General features: G+C 39.7%; 1 protein-coding gene across 7 annotated transcripts in view; it reads right to left on the bottom strand.

Moving 5' to 3' along the window:
* The window catches only part of MID1 (midline 1), a 253,971-nt gene that overhangs the window by 41,420 nt on the left and 187,763 nt on the right, over positions 1-24,788 (bottom strand). For all 7 annotated transcript variants that reach the window (XM_063341466.1, XM_063341457.1, XM_063341475.1 and 4 more), the window contains exon 3: positions 5,696-5,791. In XM_063341466.1, the coding sequence (XP_063197536.1) occupies positions 5,696-5,791 (96 nt within the window). The remainder of the gene's footprint in view (positions 1-5,695; positions 5,792-24,788) is intronic.

A 24,788-nucleotide genomic window follows, 5' to 3' on the forward strand; every position in this document is an offset into this window, starting at 1 on the left:
AAGAGATGAGAAAAAAGTCCAGAAACAAAACACAAATTGCTTAGAAAAAAGTAACTGACAAAAGAGGCTCATGCTCAAAGTTGTGCCTTATGTCAATTAATGTCATGATCCAAAAGATGTTTGCAGAAGCCTCACACATTCATAGAAGCAACGTGCCTTGGAAACTATGACAAAGAAGCAAATATGCTGTGACATAGCACTTTGTCAGCCAGAGAAACCTGTGACCCTAAAACCAAGGGGAGAATCTAAGTGCTTACAGCATTAAATCCTTCCCTGATTCAACTGAGAAGTGGGTAAATCCGGAGCTACGGACAGCTGGAAAAGGCACAGGCCCGCAGAGCAGGATGCGGCCCCCATCACCTTGCACGTGGAGGGTGTGCAGAGGGCAGGGGGAAGGCAGGGCAGGTGCCAAAGGCCATCCCAGGGCACCACCGTGATGATGTCCCTCCAGCAAACGGTGGGAAACAGGCAGACCTGGCAGTGGGTTGGTATGGCCACAGGGATGCTGTCACCCAGTGATTAACCTATGTTGCCATATCCTAGGCCTGTCAATCCCAATTTTGCAATAGTGTTTTTGGAAGATTCGTCCCAGCCTCCTACAGAAATTTTCAGCTATTTTTTTGCATAGCGCATTTGTTACAAGCGAATTACTGCAGCCTTGATTCACCCATTGGGACTGGATCCAGCTCTCCTCCCTCAGCTGAGGTAGAGGGCTTGTACCTAGTCTGTTAATTTATGCCAAAGCATAAATAATTGCATTACGTCTTTTTCCCTCAAACATCTTACCCTTATAATAGCTCCAGAACTAAGTAGCTGCTTTCCTGACATGCACGGATGTTTTTATGGACTTTTAAGAGCCACACATTGATTTAGCCACATCCTAGAGGGCTCTCTCATTGGGTGGATGTCCACAGAATTTAAAGATAAAATTCTCCAGGATGGTTTTTAATGCTTTTAAACAAGTTTTGTACGGATACTATGAGATGTGTGAATGCTGTGAGCTAGGATTGCAAATAAAGATATTTCAGATTAGCAGCCATTTCTATTCTATTTTCTCAATTTGTGGAAAAAACTGTATTTTATCCTATGAATCAGTTTATCGTTTGGTGCAGCCAAGTCTGCTGTCCCTGGGGATTTACAGCCACAGCCGCCTTCCCTCCCTAAACAGAGTGAGGAGCGGAGCTGGATCACCAGGGCCAACCCAGCGAGCTGCCTCGAGCGAGGGGGTGCTCTGCAGAAAGCAGCCTGGCCAAAGGCTCCATTGTCTCCAAGGAAGGAAAACAAAACTTTCCTGATTAACAGCCTTTGGCATTTCTGCAAAACCAAGAAGTGACAGATGGGATTACAGAAGAAGGGAGAGCAGAAAGATGGAAAAATGAGTGTAAATCAAAAAAACATCTTGGGGATGTATCTGAAAGATGAGTAAGACCAGTGTGCCAGGGTGCTCTTAATGAAACAGAAAGATTTGGGACAGAAAGGAATGTTATAATCTCAAGCATTCACTTTTCAGGGTGTGGTTCCCTTTGAGAAAATGGGATTTTTAAAATTAAGCATTACTATAAACTAAGTATTAGCACAGACTATACTTCCATATTAGGAACGAAATCAGACATTCAGGTATTATTATTATTATTATTATTATTGTTGTTGTTGTTGTTGTTGTTGTTGTTGTTGTTATGAAATGCTTAATAATATCTCTGCTCTACTTAAAGCAGTAAAGAGTACAAGTGTGGCTTGATTTATTCACAAACTATTCGCCAATATGCCCAGAACTGCCCACGGGAATGCAAGACTGGAAGTGGACTTCTCGAGTCTCCCAAGATCAGGTCGACCATCAGCGTAAATCTTGTCATAAATTGATAAACTCCATCTAAAAATAGGCAAGATTTATGCCTCCGTTGCTGTGATGAAAGGCAGCCCAGACCTCCCCTCCCCAGTGGTTGGAAGGCGTCCAGCTTCCAGATAGCGAACATCCCCGACCAGTCCTTGCCTGCTCATGTGAGCAAAAAGTGGAAAGAACGCTCTTTCAGAAGGGAATAAACATTAGTTTTAAAACACGGAGAGACTGGGATTTGGTCTTTGCTATCGATGAAGTTACAGTTGCCTGATGGAAAGGATGTATGCATACATAATTAATCTGCAGTGAAGCCAGTTGCTGGGAAGTCATTAACAGCTTGTTTGGTTGATGAGAAACAGTCTCTCTGTGACAAAATTTGGTTTGGCTGGTGAGGATTCACTTATTCAAAAGACACAGAGCCTGTTCGTTGTGCATTTTCGGAAACATCAGCTCCATATCAAAAGCCAAAAAAAGACATTCCTTTTTCATTTTTCATGTAATACTGAATTTTTTCGTTTATGACATGACAAAGGCTTTAAAAAATTTTAGTGTTTATTTCTACAAATAAATGCTAAATAGCATAACTTTTTTTTAAAGTTTATATACCCCTTAATAAAAACGTGGTAACTTTAACATAAAGAATAATAATTTCCTTTCCTTTCTTGTTTTTCAAAGTCTGAATTATGCATGAAACCCAAAGCTTCTTTTTTTTTTTCAACTGGTTTTACACCCCTCAAAATCAAAACTGACATTAAAATAACATTATTAAAATGAATTAAAATTAAGTAAGGAAAATCAAAGTATGTAACAGCAGTTTTTAAAGTGTACTACCTATGTTTTTACATGTTTACAAATTGTGTACAATATATTTTACATAATTATCTGTAATATATTGTATCTGTCATCAGTTAGAAGAGGCCCAGCTAAAAAGTAAAATTACAAATCAGAAAATTGGTTCTGTTTTACCTCAAACCAGGACATTATCAAATAATGAGATAGAAAACATTTCCTATAAAACTAACTACCTGTTCGGTTTTAACCTTTGAGTGAGTTCATATGGCAACACTAATACAGTCATTGAAATTTCGTCTTTTCCTAATATTTTGTAATTTAAAATTGGTAACATTAATGTTGCAACCAATATACTGTATGGTTAATTTGGGTTCCTGGTTTGGGATGAATTACTGTCACAAAGAAGCACAAAGAAAGAGAGTATACTGACTTTTAAAAAATCTATCTAAGCCTCAGCTTCTCGTAATGTTGGAGGTATTCACATCATATCTGAAGTTTTCACAGAGCTCTGAGAAAAAGAGATAGCTTTAAAGTTTACTTCCATGTCCCCCCTTGCCTGATTTCCAGCACGGCCTAGGTCCAGGGTTTTGACTGAAGCTCATTTCTTAATATTTAGCTAATTTAAATGCTAATTAGACTAATTTGATGAATAAAACGTGGTAGGAATCCATTAACAACTTTGCTGGTATTGCTTTATGCCTACAGAGAAATTTTCTAAAACAGGGCTCCGGGGACAGTAGCGCATCTGTTACCAGTTGAACAAGTTGGATTTTTTGTAATACTAAACCTTAGAGTTGGTAATATAATTGCAGAGGAGATGGAGGAGCGATTTTAAATTTTCCAGATCTCGCCCATCTTGGACATAGGCCACTAATGAAGAAGAGGCCTTATGTTGTCCTGGGCCGATCTGCTTCATGGGTTTTGCTCTGAGTTTTATCCACAGAGGAAGCAAACATGCCTTGTCTCTGTCTCTCATTACCTACTACAGTTGTTCCAGCTGATGCTACAGTTGTTCTGCCTGACGTTATTGCTGCCTATACAAAGAACTCAAGCTGTTCACCTCAAGTCTGGTACTGTGGATAAACTTTCACAGTTTTGTTGAGCCCCATGAAGTCAGTGAGGCTCCACAGAGGTGATGCGGACAGAAAAATGGATGAGATGATCTCTTTGGAAGAACAGTCCTGGGTTTTTTAGGTTTGGTTTGGTTTTATTTGCTTTGGGATTTTTTTTGGTGGATTATATTTTTTTTTCCTTTTTTTCTGCAGCATGTGTCATTGCCACAGTCAACAAGATACTTGAGCAGATGCCAAATTTTCAACATGTGACTTTGAATCTGTTCGTAAGAAAAGTTGCTCTTGGGCTTAATTAGGTGACTGAACTTTCATCTGAAAAAGACAGAAAAGAAGTCCTATGGAGAACTTCCATGGGACTTTATAAGGAAGAAAAAGAGGCTTCTCTAAAAAGAGAGTGCCTTTCTGCAGAGCAAGCAGGTAGATGCGTTATGGCAGTGTATGCCACAGCGAGCTTTCTCTTAAATGATACCCATGTTTCAGAAGCTCTGGGTTAAGACTCCCTTTGTCACTCAAATTTCCCAGGGCTACTCCCTAGGTAACACTGATGAAGAAACCTGGCTTCCTTTCACATATACAGACAACCATACTCATATCAGAATACCTTTTCTATGCAACACTATTGTTATTTAATGCTGCCTGTCTGCTTGGAACATACAGTGTGCCCTTCTCTGAATAAATGAGGCTGCTGCAGGAACCCCAACGCAGTCAGAAGTGAAACGGTCCTGTGCAGAAGCCTGTCAACAGACACTGTAATGCCAATGAAAACTCAACCATTTTTCACTGGGAAAATAAACTTTCCCTGCTAGTCTGACTAGTAATTAGCTGTTCAACTGACAATACCTTTTCTCTGTGATTGAGGTGTGAAGCTTGTTTCACTCTAAATCAGCAGTATTTACCTTGTGCCTCTGATTCCTACCCCATTAACTTTCCCATGCTATCTTAAATTGAACTTAGAACTTATGAAAACTGATAGCACTGCAAATATGAGCTTTCCGTATCTCAGTGAATCCAGTATATCTGTCAACAAGCACATGCCCTCACAATATTGAGCCTTTCTAGACTTCCAGTGTTTCTCAGCCACAATTTACTCGGAGGAGGGGTGAAAATGTTTTGTATCTGGTGTGTCATCTGGGACTCGTGGCTGAGACTGACAACGAGCAAAGCACTGGTGATGAAGCTTTGATGCCATGGGGATGTTTGTATAATACTTACTGGCAGAGAGCATAAACTCATGTTGTCTTCTGCAAGTTTTCTACAATATAGAAGCTTTTATTTCACAGTGATTGCTAAAAAAGAGTCTGCTTTGGACTCTGATCTCCTCCTGTGTCAGCTCCCATGGCTGAATTAGTCTGTGGTTATTTTAATTTGCATGTAGAGCAGCAGTCCCCACAGGGCCATCGAAAAAATTCCCCAGCTTTGTGGGAAATATGGATTCAGGTCCTTCCCTGCTAAAGATTTTCTGTGATACTCAAAGTGGAATACATAACTGAGGCAACTCAAATGCCTGCAAGCATCTTTCTTCTTCTGAAGATAAATATATTTCATGTATGACTTTTGAGTCCGCATAGGTATTTAGATACTTAATTCTGATTAAAAAAAAATAATCAGTGGCCGAAAGAAACTTAAATATCACTTTGGATCTGGGCATTACTATTTCTTTGCCTTAGTTTTCCACCTGTAAATATTACTCTACCTCGCAAAGGACCCAAAAAGATAAACATGTTACAGATAGTGAGTGATGTGCTCGAGTATAGCTGTAGTGGGGGCCATACAAACATACGATAATTAAAAAGGGGGTAGGAAGGAATGTAAAGGAGGTCATCTGTATTGAGAATACCATTTATCAGTGAAAAAGCTCCAAATCAGCTTACCACTATTTTAGTTTAGTTCTGTGCTTGGTTTTTTTTTTTTTTTTTGTTTAAACTTTTGTTCCTGAATGCCGAAAGTGAATGTAATTAAGTTTAAAGTATTTCAAACGGAGGTCAGTACTCACTTCTACATGTTGACAGGTCTGAATGAGTTTCGCCAAAAGAGTTTCCAGTTCAGTATTCCTTTTAATAAGGTTGGTGAGGTTACTCTCCAAATTTTGCTGTCAAAAAGAAATAACACAACACATTAGCATTTTGAAGAATTTAACATTTAGGTGAACAGTTGAAGAATGGATATATTCTCAGGATCTGAGTTTTATAATTACACAGGTATAAACATAAGACTTTCATTTTGTTATGCTCCATTGGATATTTTGTCTATGCATCAAGCATGGCAAGACAAGAGAGCAGAAAAGTTCAAGGTAAGAGCAAGTTCTAGAAAATAGAGTTTCTAAGGACCTACTAAAAAGGAGTAAGGAGAACAGCAGGGAAGGTAAAAAATGTTTCACCAAAAAAAGTGGTTTATTTCGGCTGAGAACACTTTTTGACTCCTTATTTCCTGCTCTCAGTCTAACATCTGAATTTAAAAGCCTGCTGCTAACTGAGGTCTCTGAGCATGTGCCACTTTGGGACTGTGTTTGTAAGGACCCAGTAGATGGGCCAGCACTTTCTTGGGATTCACAGCACAGGGGAGATTGATCTAATGGATTTAAACGCCGAGTTCAGTAGAGTTATATTTTTTAATAAACAATTCTAAGGAAAAACATCCTTTCTATGCATAAGAATAAAATGTCTACTCACAGACTGTGCCTTCACTAATTGTTCTTAAGGGAGAACTTGTGGCTTGTGTCTATCAACTGACTATGGCTGCAATAAATATCTGCAACTGGAAGCTGGGAGTGCTTCCCAGCTTCCAGATCTGAGGCCGCATCCTGGCCGCTGTACTATTACATGTGAGATTGAGGTTCTAGAAACAAATGTTTCAGCCTCCCTTCTTCCATCCGTACCCCCAGGAAGGAAATCCAAGGGCATGAGGAGGAGGAGGTCTGTGATGGCTGTGACCCGCTCCCTGGTCTGGCTGCCTCAGGATCAGGACTCTGTGGTGCACCCTGGAACCTGCAACTACCAGCGCCTCGATTTTTACTATACATCCTGTGATAGCTGCTGTTTTACAGGAAATTCCATTTTCTGGAAGCACATGGGCATGAAAAAGTCCTGGTTTTGCATGAAATGCAAAGTTTCCACAGAGATAAAAGCACCCTGTAAATATAACTTCAGTACATAAAAAAGAAGACTTAAAAAAAAAAGAAGCAAGCCATTAAAAAGAGTCCTGACTGTAAACACTCATTTATTTCAGTAACTTCAGGGGCATAAATTTCATTTTAAAAATCCTGGGGACCGTTGGTGTGACAGGCAGTTCCTCATAGTTATTCACCTACGTGAGTGTGGGACACTGGTCCCTTGCTTAGTGTTCCCGAGGGGCTGACAGTCCCTGCTTTTTAATTGTACTTTGTCCTCCGAGCAGCCCCCAGTATCTGGGAAGTACTGAACAAGAATACCAGATCTAGGCCCTGTGCCGCTCTCCTCACAAGGGCTGTAGTGTCTCTGCAGAGCTCTCATTAATTTCACCCCTCCTCATCTTTTATTAATGGGCTTCTTTTCTTCACCCTACTGCTTCTCTCCCCGATGTATCTATTCCGTTGCTTAATTCCCTTCAGCTACCATTAACCCACCTGACTTCTCTCATCCCTTTTCTCCCCCTCCACCCTTACCACTTCCACGCGTGCATTTAATCTGTGTGTGTGCGCCTGTGTGTTTTCTGGCCCTGTTCCTCCCTGCCTATTTCATGGTGTTTTAAAACACTTTGTTCTTTTCCCTCCCTTTCTGCAGCCGTGCAGTCTCCTTACCCCTTCTTGCATATGGCTCCAAACGAATGAAGCTGGCAGCATTTCACTGCTGAACTGTACACCCTTTGCCATTTACCAGGGCTGATGCTGTCAACACCAAAGGAGCAGTCGGTCCTGTTCCATTTAAGATAGCACAGGACTTTGATGGCTTTACGTATGTAACCCTTCTGAGAAGCGTGATGGGTGTTTGAAGTACATAATTTTGGCATTTTCTTCCCAGTACAGCTATGCATATCACGTATCACAAGCTCTGGCTGAAAAAATACCTTCTACACTGCATTTATTTTATAGCCCATTAAAACAAAGAGTAACAAGAACGGGCATTCTTTACTGAACGGTTTGAGCTGTAGCTTATATTTCCATAAGCTGTACTGTGAATGACCATTTAATTGCAAAGGCATGTTTGCTGTGCTGTTAGATGTCCCTTTGTAGAGCTGAGGCTCACATGCAGTCAAAATACCATATATAGTTACAGTATCAGATAACCTTTGTCTTTAAAAACCAGTTTGTTAAGGGGATAAAAATGTGCAAATACTCTTGAAATGATATTTATACACGTTCTTATTGCTCATATATTCATTTTGTACATGCTCTAATATTTTATAGCAACAGATTTAAAATCAAAAATGTATATTCTTGATTGGGATTGCCTAATTTCATATGTATTATTGGACACAATAAACGCTAACAGTCAGGACCTACACTTACTATGAAGAAAAAATGTTCTCAAAGCTGTTATGGAATACTGCGGTGATTTTCAATAGCCTGAAAGTCTCTTGAACTAAGGCCATTAACATATGGAGAGTAAGTATTTTTCTCTGAAACAGAAATTTATTTACCCATAGATTATATGCAGATTATTGTATCCAGGATATTTTCAAATCCTGGATAGAGAACAGAATTTTAGACTAAGTTCTCTATCCAGTGAATACAACCATAAACCCATATACATTATTATGGTCTCACACATCTCTCTTGATGTCCTTTGCATTTCTCAATTGTGAAAATAAAGGATAAATACTGAACAAGTGAGTTGCCTTACAAAAATTACAGTTAATGCATTCCTGTGCTCTAGCTTGTTAAACTGTGTCATTTTCAAACTGGAAAGCCTGGAATTCCGTTTCCTTGCAGTTTGGTATGCAAGAGGTTGGGGTCTTTTTAAGTTGAGAAGTATCAGAATTTTGTTAAACTTTTGTTGAAGAGCATCAGTTTATATTAATGCTTTACTAAATACCAAGAACCTGGCAGCTGCTTTATGAAATTAATGTCAATCTTTTCAGTTTCACAAGGGCAAATACTGAATGGCAGCTCTTAAAACTGGCCTGACCTGAAAGTTTTAAAGGTCATCAAAATTTGATCAATTCTTGCGGTATGTTTACCTGGATTTTGTTTTGGCAGTATCTTCCTCTAGTTCTTTCCCCTATTTGATTCCCATATGGACCCCTTTGGCTACCACATGACAGCGTGTACCAGAAGCAGAGTTCAAGCCCTGCACTCTTTCTTTACTCTGTATAGGGGAAGCTGGAATGGGCCTGAAAGATGTTTAAATTTCAGAAGCAGAAATTTGCTCACAGACTTTCCAAAGTGTTGCAAACTCATTTCACATTCACACCTAAAAGTTCCCAGGTTGTGTGAAACTTCAATGCCAGATTTGTAGCTCTGGTCATCTTGAAAAATTGATTCAGTGCTGTAGACCAGAATTCCTGGCACAGTGAATTGTAGCCAGGTTTTAAGTCTGGAAAAATCGTACTCTCACATTACGATGAATATATGCAAAAATGAGCGGCAGAATAAGCTTATTCAAAGTATCTTCCTTCCTCCCACCTAATCTTCTACTGCCGTGCTCTTAGGTGAAGCAAATTACAGATGTATTTTTGGAAATGTCCTATGTAAAACATCATTTCTTAAACATTTGCACCCGCCTGTCCTTACCTTTTTTTGTCACTTGCCAATTTTCGTTGTTATCTGTCTATTAAAAACTGATCTTAGAAACGCAGGGGTTGGTTTTTAAAATAAGGGCAATAGTTGTTGCGCGTTTGCTCTACGGACAGTCTTCACGCATGCTAACTCAGTGGATGCAAACTGCTCTCAAAAACCAAAAGCCAGGCTGAATGCTTCCTGACTTACCAATGCAGACCCAGACCAAGATCTTGACATTCCAGGCGTGCTTTGCAACTGTTTTTACAACATCCAGTATAAAGTGAAAAGAATGCTTACTGTCCATTTAGCATGGTCTGACAACTATGCAACATAAATATTCCTATGGTCTTGGGATAAATCCAAGTAGATGAAATCACAGACATGTAATTGAAAAGGACAGTTGAGGATGATGTTTCATTTTGACTCTGCATGCCTATAAAATGATATGATCCAGGGACTGGAGTCTGAGGCTGGAAAAATTAATGCTAAAAATTAGAGGAAGGCAACCCAGGACTGGACGCCTTCTTTAAGCTGCTGTCTAGCTCACACTGAACTCATGGTCTTGTTGCAGTAACGATTGCGTGAGGCTGGTGCCCTGATTGAAGTGGGAGGTCAGACTAGATGATCATAATGGTCTCTTCTGGCCTTTAAATCTATCAGTCTATGAAAACCAAATGTGAACCCATGCCCTTTGCCAAATTAACAGTCTCACGCAAAAGCATCACTTGTCTAAAATAGGAAGGTAGCACAAACAGATAGTCCTAAGCTACTATATGGGTTGGAAATGCTGTCAAAATAAATTAATGTAAGCTTCTAAAGAAGAAAAATGCTGAGTTGTGTGCTCCTGCCTTACGTCACAGCGGAGAAAACAGCAATGTCCCCGAGATCTTCTTCTCGGTGGCATTTTTCTGCTCCATAAAAAAAAGTCTATTCAAACGGCCACAAGATAAAACATATAGCTGTCAGCTACAATGAGATTTTAAATTCCATGTGCAGTAAAGCCACTGTCTTTTTCTTATTAAAAATATACTTTTTCCTGCCATTACTAAATGTAAGTACACATTTGTATTTTCCACTCTTTGTTTACTGGAAGGCTTTGAGAACCGATCCACTGAAGCTGCAGCACACGCTAAGACTCACACACAGTGAGACAGTATTTTGTCACAACAGCCTTGCTCACCATTTACATCAAATTCATCACGATCAAAGCCTTTAGGTAGCAAACACTGACAGCAGTTTGCATCTCCTTTGCTCCTGGTGTACAGCTGACCAGGGTAAGGCATATTTTGAGGCTACCTCCCAGTTTAAAGAAAACTACTTTGGAGAGCCTTCTGGGCTTATCAGAGCCCTGCATAGTAGAAATTAGTTTAAGTAATCATGCAGGTTTCATGAGAACCACAGCCACTCTCCCATCATCTCTTTACAAATGGTCAAACTGAAACAGAGGTTATATATTTTCATATTTGGTTGTTTAAAGCATGTAACCAAAAGCCACACAGTTACGCTGCTGTAAAACAGAGATGAGGAAAAAAACCGCCACAAAGCAGAAGTGTGATCGTATCCTAACTTACTCCAGCTAGGGGGGCAACTGGAGTGGTGTTGACACGCAGATCAGTCTTTAGTACCTGCAGGCTGGCTAGGGATCATAAATACATACACCCTGTCGCTAACAAAGTCCATGCAACCACATCTTCACTGCAACTGTTTTTCCTTTGACTCGAAGAAGTTACGCTTGCATGTGCTCCAGTTACGCTTCCACCCCATCGTGGTGACATCCCCTATGAACTAGGCCTGTTGCCTCCAGGACTTGTGTCTAACCTATTAAAAAAGTTGCCAATCAATTCCAGAAGAACTGCCAGAATATCAAGCATGGTTTTGATCCAGGTTTTGGGTGTATGCGAGTTTAACGTTTCCTTTGGTGTTCTTTATTTAAATGGACATGCCAGGTGCACATGGAAAAACTTAAGCTAATTTTTATTATATGTACTTGTCCTGAAACAGATGACTACTCTTCCGTAGGATACACATGCTCGACCCTGTATTTCTCCAGCCAGGGAATGGTAACATTTGCGGTTAATAGGAATGGATTGACCTCAAGTCTCAAATGTGCAGAGCTTGACAACTACACTCCACATTTCTATGTGAAAAGAAATAACAGCTACGTTGTTGATACACTCCTGGGGACTAAGATTTTTACCTCAAGTGATTACAGTATATCACAAGGAAAGACCCATGAGATGCTGAGCTGTTAATTAATTGTCCATGACTATTTTTATTAAAAGTGCATTAAAAATAGCTGCATTTGAAGCCATTATGACTTATATGATGTCAACTAAGTTGGGACTATTTCCATATTTCATAGGAATGTCATTAATTTTTTATTAGCCCTTACTTAAAATGGGAAATTATGAAAATTAAAGGAAATCCAGGCATTTCAGATTCTGACCACGTAAAATCTTTGTCCCAGTTTAGACAGTGACAAAACTGACTATATAGGACAAGCAATTTTTTTAGAGATTCCCGTTTCAGTTAAACTATTAAAAGATATCCAAATGTTGGCTTGGCTGGGATCTAGGGGTTTGATTCAGCCCTATTTATAATGAGCCATTAACCAAAGACGGACCAGAATAATAATCAGGAATCAAAGATCAAGAAAGACTAGATTAAGCATTTGACTGAATTATTACCCCAAATCAGTCTTGGACTGATATGTGAGTTAACAAAGGTTTGAAAAACTATAGATATATTTAAGGCCCCAGTATATTTGATTTTTTGGGGGGGCTTCAATGCAGTAGTCAAGCTGGAAGCTGAAGTGTTAATAGAGTACAACAAATACCAGACACCCTGCATTTACAGCGTATCATTAAAGACTTATGGTGGAGAGCTAGAGGGTTAGTAAGCTCATTCTTTTCCCCATGGGCTAATCCAGTGCAATGAAGGGGGTTAAAGAGAACTTGAACTGTTGCACAGCTGTCCTGCAGCATCCTGGCTGCCTCCCCTTCCAGCCTCCCAGGACATGGGACATACATGAAACCAGGAGTTCAAGAAAAGCTCTTGCTCATGAGATGCTTAATCTAATCTTGCGCGAGCAAGATCTGGGAAGTATTCATTCCAAAAAGCGAAGTTCTGAGTTTTGCACGTAACTAATGACAGACATTTATATGAAGAGAAAGCAAAACGCTCATCTAAAGAACTACAATTTATGCAGTGTTATTAAAGTCCTGGCTTCTACAGATGTCTGCCTAAATATTTCTGAAAGTTTGTATTTTATTTAAGAGGTTGTATTATGGAAAAAAATCTGGTTTTAATCAGTCAGTACATATTACTGCATTTTGCGGTTGAAAAATTCCATCTTATCTAACCAGGTATGTATAAAAAGCAACGCAGCATTATGCAAAACTGGCAGGTTAGAAGGGACGGCCAGCTAGGCGAGGAGTAGAGAAGGTCAACATGGTGATTTGGTCTGTGTTAGGTAGTAGACCGGTGGAGTTGTCACGGACCTAATTCAGCTCTTTCTGCTGGCCTGTAACAAAGCTGCCATTTGAGGCAGCTGCACCCACCTGCATTTATGTTTCTCAGTATGGCAAACAGCACTTTGAAGGACCTCTATAGATTGCCCTCTGAGGATATTAATCGTAAATCCAGAGAATGAAGCTGGAAGCCCCTCTCCTGGCATGGCTGAAAGGACTGGGATGCCCAGGGCACACACTGGTTTTGTCTGTTACTGGTGCAGCATCTAGCAGTTGGGCTAAACAGACCATCAGCAGGAATTTATTCAAGAAATGGGAGTGCCTTTTGATGCAGTTCCTTTATAGGGAGGAAACAGGTGCATCGGTGAACATTGTGTATTCCCAGCTGTTGCTCTGCCAGTATTTTAGGAGCCACATAGGCACCATCGGTAAGCCCAAGTAAAGCCAGAGCATGGCGCCTCTTTTGGAAACACAAATGCCACTGTCCGATGGCATGGTGCATGAGGCAAGTGTCAACCAACCACTCAACCAGAAAGACCCAATTCTGACTTAGGGTAAATCATACTAAGCAAAGCACCACTTATAATTACATTTTATGGTATCTTTTTGTGTTTATAAACCCTCCAGGATTTTGCCAAGAAGTACACCATGAGCTAATTCTTCCACTCTGGAGTGCTCTGGTTTTGCACCACTGAAGTCATTGGTGTCTTTGTCTTTTCCTTCCAGCGAATAGGCTCCAGCTGCAAGAGGTTACTCGCAATAAAAAAGTTGGCATCTGTCCCGTTTAGTGCTCATTCTGGCACATGGTCATTGCCTTGCTGCCTGCAGTTAGAGCTTGGTCTAGACAGAAGTGTAAATCTTGCTGTGTTTTCTTCTCTTCATTTGCTCTATTTCCTATTCAGTAAACTAAAACCCTCTACTATATTGAGTAAATGCCTCAAAGAAGTTTGGTACGGTGAACTTGAGTTACTCATAAAGTTTAGACACAGGCTTAAGTACTTTTTTGTAAAGAAGGCTTAAACTTTCATCTAAAATATTTGTCAACCTGGACTGATAATATAATTTGTGAGTATCTTTCTGTACAAAGCTTTTGACCAAGCACCAGATCTTGAATTTAGGGGTTAGGAAAATAATAATCCTTGACTCAGATCTCAGCTACAGAGTTGTTATTATATTTAAATCTTTGACTTTACAAGTTGCTATGGATAAAACCAGATAATAACGTTAAATAATCTTAGTACTAATTCGTAGGGACTTACTAAAATAATGTGATGGTGCTGAGCTGAGTTTAAACTAAACAGTGAGTATAAATTGCAAGGTACAGATCATGATTTGGAATCGGATTTTGTTTCATATGTCTGTCATACTCAGGTGAAGTTTCTGTTCTGATCTGCCTAACTCTTATTGCCAATACTTCATGGAATCACGGAACCACGTAATTTTCAGAGTTGGAAGGGACCTCTGGAGATCATCTAGTCCAACTCCCCTGCTAAAGCAGGACTGCCTAGAGCACATCACTCAGGACTGCATCCAGGCGGGTCTTGAAAGTCTCCAGAGAAGGGGACTCCACAACCTCCCTGGGCAGCCTGTTCCAGTGCTCTGTCACCCTCACTCTAAAGAATTTTTTTCTCATATTTGACCGGAACTTCCTGTGTTCCAGCTTGTGCCCGTTACCCCTTGTCCTGTTACTAGGAACCACTGAAAAGAGTCTGGCACCATCCTCCTTCAACCCACCCTTTAGATACTTGTAAACATTAATCAGGTCTCCCCTCAGCCTTCTCTTCTCCAGGCTAAAGAGTCCCAGCTCCCTCAGCCTTTCCTCATAAGGGAGATGCTCCAATCCCTCAATCATCTTTGTTGCCCTACACTGGACCCGCTCCAGTAGTTCCCTGTCTCTCTTGAACTGGGGAGCCCAGAACGGGACACAGTATTCTTGTTGTGGCCTCACCAGCGCAGAGTAGAGGGCGAGGATGACCTCCCTTGACCCGCTGGCCACACTCTTCCCTATGCAGCTCAGAATTCCGTTGGCCTCCTTGGCGACAAGGGCACATTGCTTGCTCATGGATAGTTTACTGCCTACCAAGACCCCCAGATCCTTTTCTTCAGAGGTGCTTTCCAGCAGGTCCACCCCTAACCTCTATTGGTGCCTGACATTCTTGCTCCCCAGGTGCAGGACCCTACACTTGTCCTTGTTGAACCTCATTAGGTTCTTCTCTGCCCAGCTCTCCAGCCTGTCTAGGTCACGCTGGATGGCAGCACAGCCCTCTGGGGTGTCAGACAGCCCACCCAGAGATCAACTACAGATTTAAAATTCACCAACCAACAAAAAAACCGCAAACCAACAAAACCCCAAAAAGACAAAAAACAAACCAAAACAACAGCAAAAAAACAGGAGCCTTTGGTTGGAAAACCAGGTTCAGGTCTGAGCGTAATTTAAATACTGATGCACTGGAAAAATAATCACAACAAAAATAGCACTTCATTTTTGTCTTGTATTTGCAATCAATAAATGAAAGAAAAGCATAACAAGCAAATACTCAGAAGGCAGAAGTACCATCCTCTCTTATTTAATGTACAACACTAAAAGCTTTTCCTCCCCTTACCTCAGCAGTGGATCCAACTCCATTCCCAGACATCCTGATTTCCCTCGCCACTCTTACCTCCAAAACATGTAGGTATTTTGCCCCTTTTTCTTTGGTCATGCTGTGACCTGCCCAGCTGCTGCTGCTACAACGCGCCTCTCACCTCCTGCTAGATTTCATGAACCTGAGTTGAACCCAGTTGCTGGCTCTTGCTTTGCCGGCAGTGCACAGTGCCAAGAGTTTCTGCGTAGAAGGTCTGAAAGTAACTTGGATGCTCAAGAAAATGCACAGGGGGTGAGAGACACACGCTACAGCCAGGAGAGCACCCAAAGAAACAATTGCTTTCCTTCCGCTGCTAAGATATTATTTTCCAGTCCCTACTGGAGTGCACATTCACACAGATTAAAATGCAATAATCAAGTCAACGTTAATCCAACTACCATTTGAGAGGCCAATAATTCAAGGACAGATTATTATTTAACAGCCCTTGACAATGTATATGGAATGGTCAAAAAAAGCCAACAAGCCAAAAGCAAATGTCCCATGTGGAGGCCACAGCAGACTTAAGTATTTCACTTATTTCAGCATTGCAGATAATCACAGATGTGTTTCATTTTACTAATATGAACTAATCAATTAGAATGAACTAATGAATTGTTCATACTATTATGAAGAATTGCATGAGATACTTCAAAGTAGTGAATTTTAGCTCAAAAAAGCATGTTTGCAAGTACTTTTGTAGCTTATTTTTAATATGTTCCTATGATAATAAATCACTTGTAGCATGCCAAACCATAAACGTAACTCAAGCCAGTTCTACTTTGTCAATACTTGAGGTCCCATCATTATATTCCAAACATCATTTTCCATTTTTTGCTTCAGTTTACACACAGCTTGAAAGCATATCTGGTGTAAAACTTCTGTCGATAAGAATCAGCGGACTGTAACAAGATGTTCCCAGAAGCACCACAGAACACCAGTCTCTCAAGACATTTAAAACATACCATTAAAAAATAAATATTCTGCTCTGGTTTGGCAAGATGATAGATCACAACATATGAAATCAAAGGACGTTAGAAAAAAAGTGCAAATAGAAGTCCAAATATGTGCACCTGTAAACTTTCAAACTTGCACTGCACAAGCGCAGACTTATCTATCACTGTTTCAATTTCTAATGCATTATTTTGTACTGCAGCTTCTGAGTTGGAACTTTCCCTGTTTTCTTGATATTTCAGATTCTCAGCTGAAAGGCAGAACACTGAGGAAAGATCTATGTATGCTCTTCATAAAAGAACTCAAACAATTAAAAGATCCGCATGTTCTAATATGAAGAGACTTTGAACATTTTACTAATAAAATAAGGACAAGATGCTTTGCCTTTGACCTTACCATCTAACACCCAAATTTGCATTAGTAAATTTGGTAAATCTGGCATCAGAAAAGAGAGCATTTAATGCATAGAAAACCAAAGCAATTTTAAAGTACATGTACATCCTAGAATTTCATAAATGCCCAATTAAGAACAAAATACTCATGAATAACAGAGAATAAAACATATGAATCCATAGTCCCTTTTCTAGAAGACCAGCAAGTGATAGGTATAACCCAACCCTTCTTTAAAACTGTAGAAACTTTAGAAAAATTAAGAACATTTTTAAGTGTCATTTTCCTGTTACTACTTCTTCTTCCATAATGCCAAATGCAGAAATGATAGTCCTCTAGAGGAACTCATGTGTGAGCAATGAAGCCTTCTAACTTACCTTTGAATGATTTACAAAGAATCTTAGACCCTTTCATCTTATCCCATCCAGCAAATCTAAATTAGGGATGCAGAACTGAGCTAGTCTTTCATGGCCTGCTGATCATCTTCACATCAGATGGGCACACAGTAGGAAAATGCAGAATTAGCCTGCCTGAACCCTCCCATATAACTTTGGCTACTTTCCTGTAACCATTTATCATGATTCATGATTCAGGCAATCAGGCATTCAGGCAATAAAAAATATATGTGCCTACATTTTGGGGGAAAGGCTAGCAATTTAGAGAGACGTGCGAATCCAATTATTCCTGGAGAAAGAGAGAGGGAGTTCTTAAGATTTCATTGACACATTTAGATAATGTGACCGATTTATACAGACTTCCTCTGGGCAAATTATTCATATGATTTATCACAGCCTTTGAAGTTCTCCCTACTATCAAGGCTGGTAAACTTTTCCAGTGAAAACATGAGCCAATGCTGATTATATAAGTATACGATTTTCATGGCACTTTGGGAAGATATAAAGGCTGTAAAGCCCATGGAAGTACTTATTTGGGGCCTTTAATTAACTAATTTTGATTTTCATCTTAGACAAAGTTTTCTTCAGAGAAAAGACATGGACTTAATTCACCCAGTGCACTACTTTAGGCTTGTATTTTCTACATCCATTGCTTCTGAGAGCCAGGCCTACCGACTTTGTGAGAAACACCTTCTCTTTAGGCGTATAAAACATACACAAGCGTGCATTTACATAGGTACTCACACGTGTTCTGTAACATGGAAAAAGTTATGCAATGTGCCAAAGGTGTAGGGGGAGAACACCGAATCTCCTGCAGTATTTCTGTGCATGATTAACAATAGCATTTTGAGGTGACACAACACTGATTGAGGACTGAGCCTGATTTCATACACTCATCAGTATTTAAAACATCTCATGTAAATATAGCTCTTTAATTTCCTTTATTCTTTCCCTTGACTAAAAGAGTTAGGCTTGACTGAAGGAGTTAGACCTTTTCTCCCTGGTGAAGAGAAGGCACAGGAGGACGTCATCACCATGTTCCTGTGCTTAAAAGGCAGGTACAAAGAGGACGGAGGCTCTCTCTTCATAAGGCTCCACATGGAGAAGACAAGGGGCAATGGATACAAGTTGCAAGTGAAGAGGTTTTATATTGATATAGGAAATTTTTTACAATTCACTATAACAACCTCCCCAGGGACATGGTAGAGTCCTCATCACTGGATGTTTTCAAGATGCAAGTGGACAGATAGCCTAGATAACATTATCTGGGCTCTCTTTCCCATGAAAGGTTGAAAGAGATCATCTTTTGATGTCCCTTCCAAACTGGGGTGTTCTATGATTGATGATTTATTAAGTATATTGATTAGTTAAAGAGCTGTATCTATAATTGAATCATTATTTTAAGTGTGGCTCTGTGTGCGTGTGCATGTGCATGTGTGCACATGCATAAGGGTGTGTTTTAGCAAATACTACAGTGAAATCACCCTACGGGTTAGCTTGGGCTCTTATTGTAGCTCACTGGGCTCCATGCCTGTATTTTGACCTAATTTGCCCAGTTTGAGCTCATTTCAATTATGTGACTCTTTCCTGATTTAGAACGCTATAGGGTCACTAACAGCCAAAAATGAGCTATGCATGGGAGAGGAGAACTGACATCTCTCTAATTCCTACTGGCCTGGTCCACTTTTCCCCAGATCTCCAGGAGATTGGAAAGCAAAGCCTGGCAACACTTGTCAAACCTCAGGTCATCAGGCTCTCCCAGACTGAGGGGCTTCCTTTCCTCCTTTCTGCTCGCACATCTGTTTGCCCCGTGCATAAACACGCAAGTGTGTGAGATGGCCAAGAAAATAATTGTGCAAATAGCTGAGGGGGTGCCAAGAGGACTATGCCATATATTGCCCACATAACTGATGTCAAGAGTAGCTCTATTTTCCCAATTGCTCTGCTGTTTCTAGAAGTGTATACATTTTGCAGTTACACTGTGACAGGAAAAGCACGTTGGCGTCAGTAAGCCTTTCACTTTGTTGTAACTGTTCATGCAGGATATGGGAATTACATCTGGGAAATTGCATATTCTAGATAATATTATTGAATATTGAAATGACAGCTCCATTAACTTTCATTTTTTTTCCACTTGTTTCTGCCAGAGTGGTTCCTATTCCACACACTTACAGTATAAGACTAGCTTTTACCCAGGATTTGTTAATCAGTAAGAATCGTATTCTACTTTATAGTTCAATATCTCAGGGTTTTTTGTTTTCATAATAATGTGTTTGTTCCCAAAGCTAATAGCAACTCAGATCTTGAAAGGTCTTTGTTTCCATAGTAACCAACTTGTTTCAACTGAAAGAAGCAAATGAAACATCAAATACACGAGGCCTTAAAACACCTTAAATTACTCATTTAAGTAATTAAATAAAAATTGATAAAACCAGTTTTCTTAATAGAGATTAAGCAGTAATTGTTCATACTTTGTACTTTCCCTCTATGAATTTCAATTACTTTTACAAGAGAGAAACATTATGATCCTTATTTTACAGATTATTCAATTTCCCTAAGATCAAATGCCTTTAATCCAAACCCCACTGAAGGCTATACTAGTTTTTGTACTGAGCCAGTGGGCTTTCAATGAGATTCATCAGAAGCCAGTAAAGCTAAGAAGGTCCCTCCTGTCACAGATACCATGTGCTGGTAACACATGCTTGTGCAGACAAGTAATCTGGGTGCTTTTAATCAAGATATTGATTAATTACTACTGTGTTGTCAGAGTAGTATCGATATATTTGATATCAAACTATTGCTCAAACAACATATAGATGATTAACGATGACAACAAAAGCAATGACTCAAAGATGCCTAGGTTTGACTAACGGAGGTACATTGCCCTCCCACTGTCCATTGACATGTGATCGAATTGAAAACTTACTGGATAAACATTCCCAGTTCAGTCTTCTAAAACTAGTACCTCAGAAACATGTTATGAAAAATTATTATCTTGCTGCTGAATGTCATTTTGAAAGGGCATGTCTGAAAAAAGGAGATTTCAGTAGTTCCTGCTGGGTTTGTCCAGACCTTTAAGGCTGTACATTCCCATTACCAAACATGTGCTGCGTTCTGTCTCCAGTGTATGACATTAGCTGCTGGGTACTTTTCAAAGTAAATACAAGTCTGGTTTGTTTCATTTTGCAGAGTTCTCTACAGGTACCTTCAAACATGTCTTAGGTACAAATGAAATTTGTACATCAAAAATGCTTTTAAGACTTATGGTAGAACAACTAGCACTGAAATCAACTGCGAATGAAAGAAAAGGAAATCACCATAAAAGCAGTGCATTTAATAGCACAACTTGGTGATTTTCTTTAAGGAAACGCTATACTTGGTAAAACAGCTGTTCACCCTGATGACAGCAGAAAAGGCCCCACAGATCCTGGTAGACAACAAGCTGACCATGTGCTCTCAAAGCAACGGTGGCTGTTGTCACCTTGAAGGTGTTCAAATGCTGGAAGAGGTCGCCCAAAGAGGCTGTGGGCTTCCATCGTCAAAGATAACCAAAACAGTTAGTCCCTAAGCAACCTGCCCTCATTGTGCAGAGGGCTGGACTAAATAACCCCCAGAGGTCTCTTCCAAACAAAATTATTCTGTAATTCTGTTATTAAGATGCTTATCTCCATAAATCATAAATTTTACTAAAATTGTGAAAATATGAAGATCTTTTAAGATAGACAGCTGAGTTAAAGAATTTTTGTATAACGAATTTAATGAAGTATATTTATTTAGAAGCTTTCTTATACACTATTTTATCTCTCACCAGAACTTCGAGACCTAGAATATCCAAATATGAAGTAAGATAATGTGTTTTTTTAATAAAAGTACAAGGAACTAATAAGCATCTATGAATTTAAGATTTTGTTTTTGATATTTAAGGGACAGATTTCAGGAAAATCAGCTTTTAGGATTTTTTATAAACTTCTGATCTTTATGAGATATGCTTAATATGCCCATCATTATAATACATAGGTGCCAACTTTTTTTGTATATTTGATTACACTATTTAAAGTACATTTTAAACCATAAGCAAATAATACGCCTTCATAGCTTGTCCTATTAACTTCATTGAATCTGTTCTTTGAATTCTTATCTTCTGCAGGATACAAAGTTTTAGTGAATAATATACTTTCTGGGTAGTGTACAATTACAGAAACATCACATCTTTTCTACTTTACCTGGAATCTGTCACAAAGAAAGAGACTGTAAATTATTAAGGGATGTTTTCAGTTTTCAGGGCAATTGCGAGAGATGATAAATAAAACAGAACAGGAACTCCAAGCCATCTTTAGCCTTTACTATTTCATACACTCCACTAAAAAGAAAACTCTGATTTATTTTCCTCCATTCAGCATTGGTTGGGCACTCTAAGCAAGGGTGGAAAAATTGCCATCCTTTTTTCAAGACTTGGTCTGTCAGCATGTGGCACCAAACAGTTGTGATTTAATGCTCCTGGGCTGCACTGACAGACATGAAAGTTTCAAAGAGCTTTAATTTTAAAACCCATCAATGGAGAGAACAGATTCAAGCCTGCTTTTAACTGCTTTTAACATTTGCTTGTTCAATATGAAAGCTGTAGGGCAAAAGGAAAAAAAAAAAGCCTTAAAATGTGAGTGGATTGCTTTACATAGAAGTACAAATTAAATTAAGACAATTTAGTACTACACAGTGTTAGAAAAGTGTAAAGAAAAGAGCACCACCTAAATGAATTACAAATCCCTACATAAAACCTGTGCCTATTTCTCAGTTCTCCCTGAATAACCTGGCTGCCCTGTTTTTCTCTGTCCCATTAAACTGTGCTTTTTTTCCACAGTCAAAAGTGCCACTTAGCTGAAGTGAAATCCGGAATTCTTTTGAGGGTATACAGTTCGGGTCTCCTAATTAGGACATCCTGTGGAAACTCAGTTTAAAAAAAGACTGGAGAAAGAGGAAAGAAATACTATATAATACTTTGCACTGAAATAATGCACCAATTAAATAAAAATGCAAGCTAAAAATTGCACGCTCTTCATTTTTCCCTGGAGGTCTTGCAAAAGGCTGAAAGCATTTTCAGTTTAGCCCCACAGATTTAAAAATTTGAGTGCTATTCTGCATCAGAGCTGTAATTAGTCATTTTCATACTAACAATGGAGTTTATAATTTCACACCAGGCTGATCATCACTTAAAACCATTTATTTCAGCTCAGTACATCCCCTGTTAATTGGAATGTTTTGCTAGTGGTGTGTTCCCATTCAGATACAGTTGTGTCATTACGGCCATTAGGCTCAACCTCTTCCCTCGAATACAACCCAGGCAACAGCTCCCCCTCCCCGAATACATGCAGATTGATAGCTGGATTTAGATACACTAACGCTACCTTCTTGTTCAACTGTGAGTTTTAGGTGAAATAACAGAATCAGTATGCAAAATGTTGCAGTCTCTCTTGCACTTGAGGTCAGATTCTGCAATTACAGTGGTCATGTCTGGCCTTAGAAAGCTGAGAATTTATAATGCCTGCCTGCAGCAATTCGAAAAAGTAGTTTTGCTATACACAAAGGGCTAAATTCAGCCATTAGTTGGATGTAAGAATCACATGATTTCCAGAGATGTAGCTCAGTTCATAATTTATCCTCAACTATTTAGAACATATTTTAGACTCTCAAAAGCTGTTACACATATCATCAGGGATTGTAGTTTCACCTATGATTATGCACATTTGACATTTCTCATTATTACATACTGATTTCACATACAGCAATGTCAAACTTTAGTAATTCCAGATTAAATTTTCCAGTTACAGTGTTCCTTGGCCTGATTTTATTCAATTTTTATTTTTATGAAAATGTCAGCCAAAACCACCAGCTAATTTCACTAAGCAGGCTAGGGGAAATGTGCTGCCGTCAATGATAAAAAGTCTTGCTCTGTTGCTTCAGTGCTTTGAAAGCTGGACTTAAATTTGGCAGGAGAGGTTTCTGTGTGAGGTATATGCCTTTTTGCCTTTTGCTGCTAGTCTTTCCAAATTCAGGCAAGACCTGGAAAAAAAAACCTGTGCATCACAGTTTTGGAACTAAAAGCTGTGAAGTTTTGGAACTAAAAGCTGTGAAGATTGTCAACATTAGCTGAGCTCCAGACTCACAGCTGACCAGACATTATACATAGCATCATGGTACAGCTCAGCACTACTAAAACCAAATTATAATATCGTTGTAATGACTTCTCCCACCTGATGACCCAAGGCAGGGTCGTGTTCCTGATTTAAAAGGAGAATGTTTCTCTTGTGCCCTCAGTTCCCCTCCCATGAGGACCCACTGGTTAATGCATAAAAGTTCAATTGAAAATTGAAATGAAGTGTGTGCCTTAGTTTGATTAGAGACAGAGAAAGGAGTTTGACGAAGACATGGGATCTGGTCGACTAGCAATGGATAAAATTGCTCCTGGTGAGGCTAGACTGGAGGCAGGCGCTGGGAAGTAATGGGGATGGACAACTGGAAAAGCAGAGTGACTTTGGAAAAGGATTCTGAGTCTGGAAGTTGGGCAAGCTGGAAGCCCCTCTGGAACTACAGCCAAGCAAGAGAGCCTGGAAGTGAGAGGGTAAAATTGTGGGGTAGATACTGGAAATTATAAACTCAGGAATGAACAAGGGGCAGAGACGGTTGAAAGATAAGGTGCGGGGAAGAAGCAGCAGTGCAGAAGAAGGAGCAGAGGAGGTCAGCATGAGTTAGATTACAGTTTGCATGTGGGAATTACTGTGGTGGGGAAATAGCTGGGACTGGGGGAAAAAAAGCCTTGCAGGGCAGAGCCACTGGGGCAAGAGACCAGGGAGGGCAGAGCCCTGAGCAGAACAGTGGTCTGTGGGAGGAGGAGCTTACCGAAAATAGATGAGCATCCATGGAGATCCAAGTAGTCTGGGAACCAAAGGAAAAGGTTCAGAATAAATACAGATGTAGAGCCGACAGGGAAACAGTACTCTTGAGACATGGATGCTGATCATATACAACTGGAAAAGGATCTCAGCGCGCAAAGAGACTGAGATTGGGTGTCAGGAAAGGCGAAGACTGAGTCTATGGAAAAAAGGTGGGAATTAGAAATTAGTCTCCCTCAGAGGGAGAGGCCTCAAGGCGAATAATTTTGCAAGCCATTGTGTGGGCTTATATTGACAGAGAGAAAAGTCAGCTCCAGATAACATTCTTATAATTCTCAAATGATCCCTATGATATCAGCTATACTTTCCCATTTAGCAAAATATTTCCATCTGCCAGCAGAAATGCAATCATATAGTATAACAGAATCACATAAATGAGACCAATAGAGGCAACATTCTGTTTTTAATTGTTCCTCACAATTCTTTTTTGCAACCTTGGGAATTCTGCTTATATGCAAAAATTAAGAAGTAAAAACCATAAACAGTCCAATGGTTGTCTCTAAGAAATGCTGCTCTTTTGTAGACACTGAAAAAGGGAAATATCAAAGGATCCTTTACTCTTCTAAATTACCAACCTGTGATTTCTGTTTCTATGAATTTTGCCATTGATTTGA

The sequence above is a fragment of the Chroicocephalus ridibundus genome, chromosome 1 (genome assembly GCF_963924245.1).
Source record: "Chroicocephalus ridibundus chromosome 1, bChrRid1.1, whole genome shotgun sequence".
NCBI classification, from domain to species: Eukaryota; Metazoa; Chordata; class Aves; order Charadriiformes; family Laridae; genus Chroicocephalus; species Chroicocephalus ridibundus.